The sequence below is a fragment of the Kogia breviceps genome, chromosome 13 (genome assembly GCF_026419965.1).
Source record: "Kogia breviceps isolate mKogBre1 chromosome 13, mKogBre1 haplotype 1, whole genome shotgun sequence".
In the NCBI taxonomy this organism is placed as follows: Eukaryota; Metazoa; Chordata; class Mammalia; order Artiodactyla; family Physeteridae; genus Kogia; species Kogia breviceps.
This window is the reverse complement of record NC_081322.1, coordinates 29,259,920-29,274,573: the sequence shown is the minus strand read 5'-3', so window position 1 is coordinate 29,274,573 and position 14,654 is coordinate 29,259,920. Positions and strand designations below refer to the sequence as shown.

The following is a 14,654-nucleotide window of genomic DNA, read 5'->3' as shown; positions in this document are numbered from 1 at the left end:
TTAATCGCCTGTAAACTTCCTGCAAGATGAAAGAGAGCTTATAAATTCCAATAAATTCAAAATTTCAGGAAGTCTCATACATGCATGTGGGAAAATCCACACTTGAGTGCAAGTGAGGAAGGTATTGATCAGCGACATGTCAAAAAGGCCTATGAGATAACAGTGTACTGTGGCTACCAACAGAATAAATTTGGTGTTAATATCATATTTGGGAAAATTAAAATCACTTATAACTTGTAGAAGAAACTTACACCATTTGATGCCCATCTTTAGGCACAATCTTAAAATTTTATATTTAAATAAAGTATATTTACTTTGTTGAATTTAAGGACCAACAAGAATTTTTATCTGACTGCATTTCTCAGCATTGCTACATTGTTTATAAAGAAAGTTCTTTGATTTGAGAGATAATTTGACATTAATTTTCAATAAAATTTTTTTAAAATATAATGGAATAGAGATAAGACATCCAGGGAGATACCATGAAATATTTCTTTTCCTAGAAACATTACTAGATTCAGGAACAAATTCAGTTGCATTCCTTAAACTTAGGTATCTATCAACCCTTTTCAAAGGGAATTATAGAAACTAAACGCACGAATGTGTGTGTGGGTGTCTGTCTGTATGTGGGAGAAATTGGAAAGCATTTAAAAAAAGACACTGTGCATAAGTGATTTTTTTAAATGTAACACTTTCCAATTATTACTAAAAACTAGAAGTACATGAAAGAAAGGAAATCTTCAGAAGTAAAGATCTAAAGACCAATTTTCTGTTATTAAAGAAAAAAATGAATCAACTCAAATTTCATAGAAAAATTTAATTGTATTTTAATCATTCTGCTCATTTACCAATCTTTCATAGACTAAAGAAAAATAATGGAATAGAATATGGATTTTTATGGCAATACAAGTTCTTTGTATGAAATATATGACTCATGTTCCACAGTTTTGAGAGCATGGTAAGTTTTCTAGTGTACATAACTACAGGAAAGTTTTATCACTTGGAGGAAAAATTTATGATGACATGTTTTCAAGAAATAGACTATATCCAAAAGAATTGAGAAGTAGGTTGTCATCAGGTGATGCACATTAAAAACTATAGCAAAGAGTGTTAAAGAGGCAAGAAGATGAATAAAGTTATAGTCTGTTGTGAGTCACAATGATATCAGGTAAGTTAATGGGACTGAATTGTAAGGAATTAGGAAGTAGAACTTAAAGAGGCATGAAAAATAAAGAAATAATATTAATTGAGGGGGCAAAACTATTCTGCAAGAGAAAGAGAGGTATCAGGAAATCAAAATCCACACCTGTTCCACTTAATGCATGTGATCATATCACTCTAGATTCTGTAAACAATTTGTAAACTTATTCAAGCAGCCAATACAACATTCTCCCTAAATGTAATCAATCAATTCTCTACTCAACTCTATTGCATAGTAGGCATGTAGACACAGCATTACCTAAACTATTATGAAGGCATTTGCACTTTTATTTGATCATGAAAATGGAGATACTTTACAAAATGTACTGTTATAAGAGAAAAAACCTAAGTTGGTGGACCTGTGAAATGGAGAAAGTCATTATTGCCTCAATCATTTTTACAGAGAAATGACTAGAATAAAAAAAAAGGAAGAAATGAACACCAAATACTCAGTGTCCATCCTGCCTAGAATGTGAGGCTTCCTCAGGTTTTCCAGCCTTAAAGATAGTTTATATATTTTGAAACTCTATTAATGTGTTATAGATATCATCAACATTTTAATTATTTGTTAGTTTTGGATAAAGAATGAATAAAGAAGATGTGGTACACATATACAATGGAATATTACTCAACCATAAAAAGGAACGAAACTGGGTCATTTGTAGAGACGTGGATGTAGAGTGCATACAGAGACTGTCATACAGAGTGAAGTAAGTCAGAAAGAAAAAAATAAATATCATATATTAAAGCATATATGTGGAATCTAGAAAAATGGTGCAGATGAACTGGTTTGCAATGCAGAAATAGAGACACAGATGTAGAGAACAAACATATGGATACCAAGGTGGGGAAGAGGGGGGGAGGGGTGGTGGTGGGATGAATTGGGAGATTGGGATTGACATGTATACATTAATATGTATAAAATAGATAATAAGAACCTGCTGTATAAAAAAATAAAATAAAATTCAAAAAAGTTTCTAATCTAGAAAAAAAAGAAAAATTAAACATCAATTCTCTAACAAGTTAAAGTTTGGTAACTAAATCAAATATTAGTGCATAACAAGTGAGAAGGTAAGCACATTTATAAAACGTTGTTTTTCCATTTTTAGAAAAAATGAACTGGGTACCTTTATCACCATTTTATAGATGAAGAATTGAAGGTCACAGAATTTAAGTGGCTTGCTTGAGGTCATAAGTAGTCTTAGGACTGAACCTTTAAGATTTGTGTTCTTCACAGTATATTATGCCTCTTCTTAGTGGCTTTATAACAGACTTCAGAGCCTATGGCAGAGTGATGAAGTAATACTTTACCCAAGAAACTATTATCCTATCATCATTCAAAATACAAGTTTGTACATTTAGTTCTGATTTGACAGGACCTTCCCAGGGTAGAGACTTAGAAATGGTTAACCAAACTCTCAAAGAGACTTTTGTATCAAATTTTTAATAATTTAGTAATTTATAATAAATCATTTGTCTGTATTCCAAATTGGCCAATTAAATGGGATTGTCTTTTAGGCCACTAGAGACAATTTGCTATAATAAAATAATAAGGTGTAAAATTGTTCCACTGTGGCCATAAAGAACTGTTATAATTTCCAAAATATGTAAGACATATTTCAGTCAGAAAGTTAAAATTTGTTACAAGAAGCCAGGAAACAGGGCTTCCCTGGTGGCGCAGTGGTTGAGAATCCGCCTGCCGATGCAGGAGACACGGGTTCGTGCCCTGGTCCGGGAAGATCCCACATGCCGCGGAGCAACTAAGCCCGTGAGCCATGGCCGCTGAGCCTGTGCGTCCGGAGCCTGTGCTCCGCAACGGGAGAGGCCACAACAGTGAGAGGCCCGCATACCGCAAAAAAAAAAAAAAAAAAAAAAAAAAAAAGAAGCCAGGAAACAATGGCAGGCTTTTGTAAGAGAAGATTTAATTTCTTTAGAAGTATGTAATTTATTTATTCCTTAAAAATATTCTGCTTGCCATGACATAGTCATGAGAATACAGTTATCATAGGATTTTTTTTTAACACCTTTATTGGAGTATAATTGCTTTACAATGGTGTGTTAGTTTCTGCTTTATAACAATGTTCAGCTATATGTATACATATATCCCCATATCCCCTCCCTCTTGCATCTCCCTCCCACCCTCCCTATCCCATACCTCTAGGGGAACACAAAGCACTGAGCTGATCTCCTTGTGCTATGCAGCTGCTTCCCACTAACAATCTATTTTACATTTTGAAGTGTATATATGTCAATGTTACTCTCTCACTTCGTCCTAGCTTACCCTTCCCCCTCCACATGTCCTCAAGTCCATTCTCAACGTCTGCATCTTTATTCCTGTCCTGCCCCTAGGTTCTTCAGACCGATTTTTTTTTCTTTGATTCCATATATATGTGTTAGCATATGGTATTTTTTTTTCTTTCTGACATACTTCACTGTATGACAGACTCTACGTCCATCCACCTCTCTACAAATAACTCAGTTTCATTCCTTTTTATGGCTAAGTAATATTCCATTGTATATATGTGCCACATCTTCTTTATCCATTCAGCTGTCGATGGTCACTTAGGTTGCTTCCATGTCCTGGTTATTGTAAATAGTGGTGCAATGAACATTGTGGTACATGTCTATTTGTGAATTATGGTTTTCTCAAGGTATACGCCCAGTAGTGGGATTGCTGGGTCATATGGTAGTTCTAGTTTTAGTTTTTTAAGTAACTTCCATACTGTTCTCCATAGTGGTTGTATCAATTTACATTCCCACCAACAGTGCAAGAGGGTTACCTTTTCTCTGCACCCTCTCTAGCATTTATTGTTTGTAGATTTTTTGATGATGGCCATTCTGACCAGTGTACGGTGATATCTCATTGTAGTTTTGATTTGCATTTCTCTAATGATTAGTCATGTTGAGCATCCTTTTTTGTGTTTGTTGGCAATCTGAATATCTTTACAGAAATGTCTGTTTAGGTCTTCTGCCAATTTTTGGATTGGGTTGTTTGTTTCTGTGATATTGAGCTGCATGAGCTGCTTGTAAATTTGGAGATTAATCCTTTGTCAGTTTCTTCATTTGTAAATATTTTCTCCCCTTCTGAAGGTTGTCTTTTCTTCTTGCTTATAGTTTCCTTTGCTGTGCAAATCTTTTAGGTTTCATTAGGTCCCATATTTTTATTTTTGCTTTTATTTCCATTTCTCTGGAGGTGGGTCAAAAAGGATCTTGCTGTACTTTACGGCATAAAGTGTTCTGCCTATGTTTTCCTCTAAGAGTTTTATAGTGTCTGGCCTTACATTTAGTTCTTTAATCCGTTTTCAGTTTATTTTTGTGTATGGTGTAAAGGAGTGTTCTAATTTCATTCTTTTACATGTAGCTGTACAGTTTTTCCAGCACCACTTATTGAAGAGGCTGTCTTTTCTCCATTGTATATTTTTAACTCCTTTATCAAAAATAAGATGACCGGGGCTTCCCTGGTGGCGCAGTGGTTGGGAGTCCGCCTGCGGATGCAGGAGACACGGGTTCGTGCCCTGGTCCGGGAGGATCCCACGTGCCGCGGAGCGGCTGGGCCCGTGAGCCATGGCCGCTGGGCCTGCGCGTCCGGAGCCTGTGCCCCGCAGCGGGAGAGGCCACAGCAGTGAGAGGCCCGCATACCGCAAAAAAAAAAAAAAAAAAAAAAAAAAAATAAGATGACCATATGTGTGTGGGTTTAACACTGGGCTTTCTATCCTGTTCCATTGATCTATATTTCCGTTTTTGTGCCAATACCTTGCTGTCTTGATTACTGTAGCTCTGTAATATAGTCTGAAGTCAGGGAGCCTGATTCCTCCAGCTCCATTTTTCGTTCTCAAGATTGCTTTTTCTATTCGGGGTCTTTTGGTTTTCCATACAAATTGTGAAATTTTTTGCTCTAGTTCTGTGAAAAATGACATTGATAGTTAGATAGGGATTGCATTTAATCTGTAGATTGCTTTGTGTAGTATAGTTGTTTTCACAATGTTGATTCTTCCAATCCAAGAACATGGTATATCTCTCCATCTGTTTGTATCATCTTTAATTTCTTTCATCAGTGTCTTACAGCTTTTTGCATACAGGTCTTTTGTCTCCTTAGGTAGGTTTATTCCTAGATATTTTATTCTTTTTGTTGCAGTGGTTAATGGGAGTGTTTCCTTAATTTCTCTTTCAGATTTTTCATCATTAGTGTATAGGAATGCAAGAGATTTCTGTGCATTAATTTTGTATCCTGCTACTTTATCAAATTCATTGATTAGCTCTAGTAGTATTCTGGTAACATCTTTAGGATTCTCTATGTATAGTATCATGTCATCTGCAAACAGTGACAGTTTTACTTCTTCTTTTCCTATTTGGATTCCTTTTATTTCTTTTTCTTCTCTGATTGCTGTGGCTAAAACTTCCAAAACTGTGTTGAATAATAGTGGTCAGAACTGACAACTTTGTCTTGTTCCTGATCTTAGTGGAAATGATTTCAGTTTTTCACCCTTGAGAATGATGCTGGCTGTGGGTTTATCATATATGGCCTTTATTATGTTGAAATAAGTTCCCTCTATGCCTACTTTTTGGAGGGTTTTTATCATAAATCGGTGTTGAATTTTGTCAGAAGTTTTTCTGCATCTATTGAGACGATCATATGTTTTTTCTCCTTCAGTTTGTTAATATGGTGTATCACATTTATTGATTGGCATATATTTAAGAATTCTTTTTTAAAAATTAATTAATTAATTAATTAATTAATTAATTTTTGGCTGTGTTGGGTCTTCGTCGCTGTGCAAGGGCTTTCTTTAGTTGTGGGAAACGGGGGCCACTCTTCATCACGGTGCATGGGCCTCTCAGTATCGCAGCCTCTCTTGTTGCGGAGCACAGGCTCCAGATGTGCAGGCTCAGTAGTTGTGGCTCACAGGCCTAGTTGCTCCGCGGCATGTGGGATCGTCCCAGACCAGTGCTCGAACCCATGTCCCCTGCATTGGCAGGCAGATTCTCAACCATTGTGCCACCAGGGAAGGTCCCAATATTGAAGAATTTTTGTATTCCTGGGTTAAACCTAACTTAATCATGGTACATGGTCCCTTTAATGTTTCGTTGGATTCTGTTTTCTAGTATTTTGTTGAGGATTTTCACATCTATGTTCATCAGTGATATTGGCCTGTAGTTTTCTTTTTTTATGATATCTTTGTCTGGTTTTGGTATCAGGGTGATGGTGGCCTCATAGAATGCGTTTGGGAGTCTTCCTCCCTCTGCTATATTTTGGAAGAGTTTGAGAAGGATAGGTATTAGCTTCCCTAAATGTTTGATAGAATTTGCCTGTGAAGCCATCTGGTCCTGGGCTTTTGTTTGTTGGAAGATTTTTAATCACAGTTTTCATTTCAGTGCTTGTGATTGGTCTGTTCATATTTTCTATATCTTCCTGGTTCAGTCTTGGAAAGTTGTGCATTTCTAAGAATTTGTCCATTTCTTCCAGGTTGTCCATTTTATTGGCATACAGTTGCTCTTAGTAATCTCTCATGATCCTTTGTATTTCTGTGGTGTCAGTTGTTACTTCCCCTTTTTCATTTCTAATTCTATTGATTTGAGTCTTCTGCCTTTTTTTTCCTTAATGAGTCTGGCTAATGGTTTATCAATTGTGCTTATCTTCTCAAAGAACCAGATTTTAGTCTTATTGCTCTTTGGTATCATTTCCTTCATTTCCTTTTCAATTATTTCTGATCTGATCTTTATGATTTCTTTCCTTCTGCTAACTTCGGGATTTTTTTATTCTTCTTTCTCTAATTGCTTCAGGTAAAAGGTTAGGTTATTTATTTGAGCTGTTTCTTGTTTCTTGAGGTAAGATTGTATTGCTATAAACTTACCTCCTTGAACTGCTTTTGCTCCATCCCATAGGTTTTGGGTCGTCCTGTTTTCATTGTCATTTGTTTCTAGGTATTTTTTTAATTTCCTCTTTGATTTCTTCAGTAATCTCTTGGTTATTTAGTAGTGTATTGTTTAGCCTCCATGTTTGTATTTTTTACAGGTTTTTTCATGTAACTGATATATAGTCTCATAGCATTGTGGTTGGAACAGGTACTTGATACGATTTCAGTTTTCTTAAATTTACCTAGGCTTGATTTGTGACCCAAGATATGATCTATCCTGGAGAATGTTCTATGAGCACTTGAGAAGAAAGTGTATTCTTTTGTTTTGGATGATATGTCTTTTAAGTATCAATTAAGTCCATCTTGTTTAATGTATTATTTAAAGCTGTGTTTCCCTTTTTTTTTTTTCATTTTGGATGATCTGTCCTTTGGTGACAGTGGAATGTTAAAGTCCCCTACCATTATTTTGTTACTGTCAATTTCCTCTTTTATCATTGTTAGCATTTGCCTTATGTATTGAGGTGCTCCTATGTTGGGTGCATAAATATTTACTATTGTTATATCTTCTTCTTGGATTGATCCCTTGAATATTATGTAGTGTCCTTCCTTGTCTCTTGTAATAGTCTATATTTTAAAGTCTGTTTTGTCTGATATGAGAATTGCTACTCCAGCTTTCTTTTGATTTCCATTTGCATGGAATATCTTTTCCATCCCCCCAGTTTCAGTCTGTATGTGTCCCTAAGTCTGAAATGGGTCTCTTGTAGATAGCATATATACGGGTCTTGTTTTTGTATCCATTCAGCCAGTCTGTGTCTTTTGGTTGGAGCATTTAATCCATTTACAATCAATACAATACAATACATACTGATATGTATGTTCCTATTACCATTTTCTTAATTGTTTGGGGTTTGTTATTGTAGGTATTTTGCTTCTCCTGTGCTTCCTGCCTAGAGAAGTTTCTTTAGCATTTGTTGTAAAGCTACTTTGGTGTGCTGAATTCTTTTAGCTTTTGCTTGTCTGTAAAGCTTTTAATTTCTCCATTGAATCTGAATGAGATCCTTGTTGGTTAAAGTAATCTTGGTTGTAGGTTTTTCCTTTCATCACTTTAAATATGTCCTGTCACTCCCTTCTGGCTTGCAGAGTTCCTGCTGAAAGATCAGCTGTTAACCTTATGGGGATTCCATGTTATTTGTTATTTTTCCCTTGCTGCTTTTAATATTTTTCTTTGTATTTAATTTTTGATTGTTTGAATAATTGTCTTAGAGTGTTTTTCCTTGGATTTATCCTGTATGGGACTCTCTGTGCTTCCTGGACTTGATTGACTATTTCCTTTCCTATATTAGGGAAGTTTTCAACTATAATCTCTTCAAATATTTTCTCAGTCCCTTTTTTTTCCTTTTCTTCTCGGACCACTATAATTCGAATGTTGGTGCATTTATTGTTGTTCCAGAGGTCTCTGAGACTGTCCTCAATTCTTTTCATTCTTTTTTCTTTATTTTGCTCTGTGTTAGTTATTTTCCACTACTTTATCTTCCAGGTCACTTATCCGTTCTTCTGCCTCAGTTATTCTGCTATTGATTCATTGTAGAGAATTTTAAATTTCATTTATTGTTTTGTTTATCATTGTTTGTTTGCCCTTTAGTTCTTTTAGGTCCTTGTTAAACATTTCTTGTATTTTCTCCATTCTATTTCCAAGATTTTGGATCATCTTTACTATCATTACTCTGAATTATTTTTCAGATATGTTGCCTATTTCCTCTTCATTTGTTTGGTCTGGTGGGTTTCTACCTTGGTCCTTCATCTGCTGTGTATTTCTCTGTCTTCTCATTTTGCTTAAATTACTGTGTTTGGGGTTTCCTTTTTCCAGGCTGCAGGTTTGTAGTTCCCTTTTTTTTTCATGTCTGCCCCCAGTGGGTAAGGTTGGTTCAGTGAGTTGTGTAGCCTTTCTCATGGAGGTGACTGGTGCCTGTATTCTGGTGGATGAGACTGGATCTTGTCTTTCTGGGGAGCAGGACCACCTCTGGTGGTGTGTTTTGTGGTGTCTGTGAACTTATTATGATTTTAGGCAGCCTCTCTGCTAATGAGTGGGGTTTTGCTCCTGTCCTGGTAGTTGTTTAGCATAGGGTGTCCAACACTGTAGCTTGCTGTTTTTTGAGTGGAGCTGGGTCTTAGTGGTGAGATGGAGATCTCTGTGAGAACTTTAGCCATTTGATATTACGTGGGACTGAGAGTTCTGTGTTGGACTAATTTCCTGAACTCGGCTTTCCCACCTCAGAGGCTCAGGCCTGACACCCGGCCGGAGCACCAAGATCCTGTCAGCCATTCAGCTCAGAAGAAAAGGGAGAAAAAGAAAGAAAGAAAATAATATAAAATATAGTTATTAAAATAAAAATATAAAAGATTATTAAAAATTTAAAAATTAAAATGTAATTTAAAAAAAGAAAGATGGCTTCCCTGGTGGCACAGTGGTTGAGAATCTGCCTGCCGATGCAGGGGACGCGGGTTCGTGCCCCGGTCTGGGAAGATCCCACATGCCGCAGAGCGGCTGGGCCCATGAGCCATGGCCGCTGAGCCTGCGCGTCCGGAGCCTGTGCTCCGCAAAGGGAGAGGCCACAACAGTGAGAGGCCCACGTACCGCAAAAAAAAAAAAGAAAGAAGAGAGCAACCAAACCAAAAAACAAGTCCACCAGTGATTACAAGCACTAAAAATGATACAAAAAAAGTCAAAAATGGACAGACAGAACCATAGGACAAATGCTAAAAGCAAAGCTTTTGGGAAGTCTCTGATCTTCTGCTAGCATTCAGTAGGTGTTCTGTAGGAGTGTTCCACATGTAGATGTATTTTTGATGTATTTGTGGGAAGGAAGGTGATCTCCACATCTTACTCCTCCATCTTGAAGGTCCCTCTCACATACCAGAATTTTGTTTTTACTATTAGTTTATCCAAGTAGTCAAGGTTGTGTGACAATTTAATCTGTCCTCTAAAGCAGTATTTCTCAATGGAAATGGTTTTGCTCCTAGGGGACATTTGCCTAGAGACATTGCCAAGTGTTGCCTGAGGGGGGAAAATTACCCCAGTTGAGAATCACTGCATTAAAGAGATATCCCTAGGAGCATTTGGTCAGCATTAATATTTCCAGTACTTTCTACAACATGGGAAGGAAGACTATTAACTGTATTAACAGTTGAATACAAAGAGTGTCATTTAAGTTAGATACCCAAATGCATATATATTTTGTCATTGAAAATTAGAAGAAATATTCTCAGGCTAGATTACAAGGGGTAAACAAAGGTAGATTATTGTTTTGTGAGTCTGTGATACTTTCAGTGTCTAGACTACACTACCGAAGAAAGCAGAAAGCTTTTTAAGATATTAATTCTTTTACCACATCTATTTCTCATCTATAAGAGTACGTGGGTGTCTTGTCTTGACATTAATAAAATTGACAAGTAGAAGGAGAAAATAGAATTGGAATTCCCTGTTCTCTAGCATGAGGAATATTTCTTCACCAAAGACATAAAAAGATAAAATTGATTTTCAACAGCTATAAATGATGTTTTTCTGAAGTTCATAAAGTACTGATTTTTCACAATTTACTACATGTCCAAAACATCTTAGGAACTTTTGTAGTCTCCTTTGGGAAAAAGTAATTTGATTTGTGTGACACTCTTTTTTAAAATTATTATTTACTGAATGTAAATATGTCAAATCAAATTTGTGGAAATCCCTTCTCCTCTTGGTATTTTGAATTAAAAATCGTATGCTTTATTAAATATGAACAGATAAATCTGACTACCTTTTAAAATAAGCTGCATCCTTGCTTTTGCCCTAAACATAAAGACCAGCTATTTACAACCTTGTTGTTTTTTATAAAGTTTTTATTTCTGGTGATTGGGGAAAATGCTTCTTACTTGTTGACTCTCTTATAAATGTAGAAAGATAATGTGTATAATCTTTACAATTTCTCACCTCAAAGATCCTACAAATATGCAAATCTCATTTATTTTTCAGTTCTCTATGCTGTTTGTAAAAATACCCTCCAAGCACAAGTACAATCAACTAGCAATAGTTCAAAATAGTTTGTTTAAAAGAAGGACCAGCATAAAAAAATCAAACCCTAACAAACCAAATAATATAGCATAAAATAACAATTACAACCTTCCCAGCCCAGGATGAGAGACTGTTAAAATAACAATAACAAAATTTGATTACTTGGACAAACAGCACTTTAAGAGATCGTGTGACATCTGAACATCAAGGAATGGAATTATTTTAAGAACATATCTACGTATTTCTTTAATACTTTCTCCTGAGAGTTATCTCTGACTCTGTGGCCACCCTAAATAAACTCCTTACACAACACTTAATTTCAAGTGTTCTGAATCCCCTAAGAAATTCACATATGTCTGTCTGTGCCTGAAACAATGTATAAATCTGAAGACATCAGGCACTATGTATATTTGGAACCCTGGCTTATCCTTAGCCATCATTTCTTCTCTTTTTTTTTGCAGGATATATTCAGGAACAACTGCTTGTATAAACCAGCATAACATCCCTATTCACACACTACCACCAGATTGAATTTCTTTTTATAATTCAGACTAATAGATCCAATTAAAAAAAATAATGGGTAGGGCCCAGTCTCTATAATGACTCACATAGCATAGACACTAGATAGAACCTTGCTTTCCCATTTCTGCTGTACAACACAAAACCGATATGTCTGTGAAGACTTAGCACTCTTTGTTTCTGATCTGCAGTTTTAAAACAACTCATTGGCATCTTCAATGTCTTTCTTTTTGCAGCCTGTATCAAAAATGTAAAGAAGTGGTGCTGGCCAAGGAAAGTGGGAGACACACCTAGACTAGACCAGGCAATGGACAGGAGGGAGGAATGCAGTAGCAATGTGGTGCTAGAGGGCGCTCTGCCTTGCGGAGAGGTGACCATGGCAACAAGGGAGCTGCGAGGAGGAGAGAACAGACCTGCGCCAAGAATGTGAGCACCATCATCTCTCATCAGAGCACTTGATTGCTTTCAGAGTTGAGACAGCCAGGTCTTTACTGTGTTTTCTTCCTTTAGGAAGCCAGTGAAGGTTTTGACAGGACCACGGTCAAAGAATACTCAGAGAACAGGTAACAAAATGCGGTGCTCTGGATGGTAGCCTTGCTGGACTTATTTTTGTAGGTACTTTATCGAACTTATTTAAAATTACCATCAATATGAACGTATCTGGCAGCTAAGGGGCACCCGTGCATCTGAAGTAATGCTGCTGGGAAGAGCAGGTGTCTCCACCTGCATTAGTCTGTTTGCTGGCATGATTTGAAGCAGTTCTGCACAGGTGTTTCAGGGAATGGCTGATCCATTCTGTATTCATTAGTTATCCTAACTGCCTCACTTCTTATCCTCATTCGCTGAAGTACTCTGGAGAGGCAAATGAAAAGTCTGGCATACTTTCCACTGAGCAAAACTGCAGCTTGGGCAACATTGATGTAGCTAAGGCCAATTTCTTTTTATAATAAGTGGAGTGCTTAGTATAGAAATAATTTTTTATATGTCTTAGTGTTAATAATTGTTTAGAAGTGATACACACATACACATGGATACATGCACTCACATGCATACATACACATATGTACTCCCTTCAGAATACTACAGAGAATACATGGTGCAATAAGATAATTATATATTTAAATTGTGCTGGGGCTTTTGGCATTAATTATTTTCATACAGTTGATGAGAGAGGGGATTCTGAATTCCCTGTCACCACTATAATGTCCTTATCTTTGGTTAGAAGGGATAATTTTTCCCTATGGTGATGACTGATACAATGGTGTTTTTTTTGTTGTGTTGACTGTTTCAAAAATGTAATTTCTAGGTTCAGGTGTACTGATGTTACAAGGAGCACTTGTAGAAATATTGGAATAACTAAACTATTAAACTTTTTTTAGTTTATTGAGTGAACTGGTTTATTACTTTAGGTTTTCTAAGAGTTGATGCCTATTAAGTTACTTTTTATCCTCTCTGCACGGTTGGTGAAATGATACCTAGACCTGACTTTGAGATATCAGAAATGGTGCTAAACATTATTAAGTTGATCCCTATGTGTTGTTTTCTCATCTGTCTACATCATAATTACTATTATGGTTTCTGTATATTTTTATATTATGTACTTTTCCATAACACAGGATTTTTCTCGAGGTTATAACAGAAACTAAATGAGATGCTGGGCAAAAATGAGCTCTAAGAAATTTTGCATTCCTCAGAAGTTTCTGACTCTGAGGATAGATACCTGATGTCAGTTGCACAGTCTTTAATCACCTTTTAGAGATGAGTTTTATTCCTCTAAAATATAAGAGCTGTGATCTATGGGACTGAGCCAAGATTTCTATCCTGACTTCTGTTCTGATTGTAAATGTGATTATACAGTACTAGGTGTTCATGTAACCTCTTTCTTCTAAGTAACACAAAAGATTTTCCTATCCCTCACCTCTGGTATTGCCTATAAAGTAATCACAGCTATACATATTTTTCCATGTCACAAATGGAGAAATGGAGACAAAATGTTAAATGACTTATCTGTCATCAGAGTGACAGTCTAGGCTTGAGCCTTGTTCTGAATCTCATACTCTTCCTTCTATTAAGCAACTCCTCTGTAGGAGGGTAAATAAACGGGGATAGGAGTGGGAGGAAAGCAGGGCCAGGAGAGTGGGTGCTACATGATAGATTGGATGATATTCTGATAGGCCTCTTGGAATGCTGCCATAGAAATCCCTCCTGATTTGGAATACTCCTGGTCTTAAGTTGTTGCAGGAAGGGGAACCCCTTCCAGGGCCCGTGAGTGGGCTCTTGTCTAACAGTAGGAGATGAATTGTCCGACGAAACACACGTGCTGACAAAGCAAAAGACTTTATTTGGAAGGGGCACCCGGGCAGAGAGCAGTAGGGTAAGAGAACCCAGGAGAACTGCTCTGCCACATGACTCACAGTCTCAGGTTTCATGGTAACGTAACGGGATTAGTTTCCAGGTTGTCTCTGGCCAATCATCTTGCTTGGCCCATATTTGGTGACCCAGGGTCCTTGCTGGTGGCATGGTCATCTCTCAGCCAAGAAGGATTCTAGCCTGAGGGTTTCTGGGAAGTTGGGAGACGTATCATCTCCTCCCTCCTCCTTTTGGCCCCTCCCTTTTGGCCCCTCCCAAATTCTTCCAGGTAGTTTTACAAGACTTACTATGAACTGGCATCTCCTCCCTCCTTTCGGCCCCTCCCGAATTCTCCCCGTTAATTTTCAGCGGCAGCACTGTGTTCTTTATCTGGGACCTCCTGTTGTGAGGCAACTCATGCAAGTGGTAATCATCCTGCCTGACCAAGGCAGGTGGTTTCAGTCAGCGGTTCCCTAATAAAGTGATAAAAGTCTGTATTTATTATGAAGTCAATACACTGTTACTATTGTGAACCCGCATGAACCTTCAAAAATCATGCCTTTACTTCTGCCTTTAAAAAACTTGTTTGGAAACTGATAATACTGATTTCCTCGAAAGAGGGGAACTCAGTGAGAGAAAGAATATACATTTCATATTGTTTCTTACCTTTTGAATCTTGAACC

At 37.0% G+C, this 14,654-nt stretch overlaps 1 protein-coding gene across 1 annotated transcript in view; it reads left to right on the top strand.

The window, feature by feature from the left end:
- Window positions 1-14,448, top strand: part of LOC136792403 (uncharacterized) — a 106,837-nt gene extending 92,389 nt beyond the window's left edge. Inside the window, exons 3-5 of the mRNA XM_067011194.1 lie at window positions 11,859-12,048; window positions 12,133-12,185; window positions 14,261-14,448. Of these exons, the coding sequence (XP_066867295.1) occupies window positions 11,859-12,048; window positions 12,133-12,185; window positions 14,261-14,448 (431 nt within the window). The remainder of the gene's footprint in view (window positions 1-11,858; window positions 12,049-12,132; window positions 12,186-14,260) is intronic.
- The last annotated feature ends 206 nt before the right edge of the window (window positions 14,449-14,654 follow it).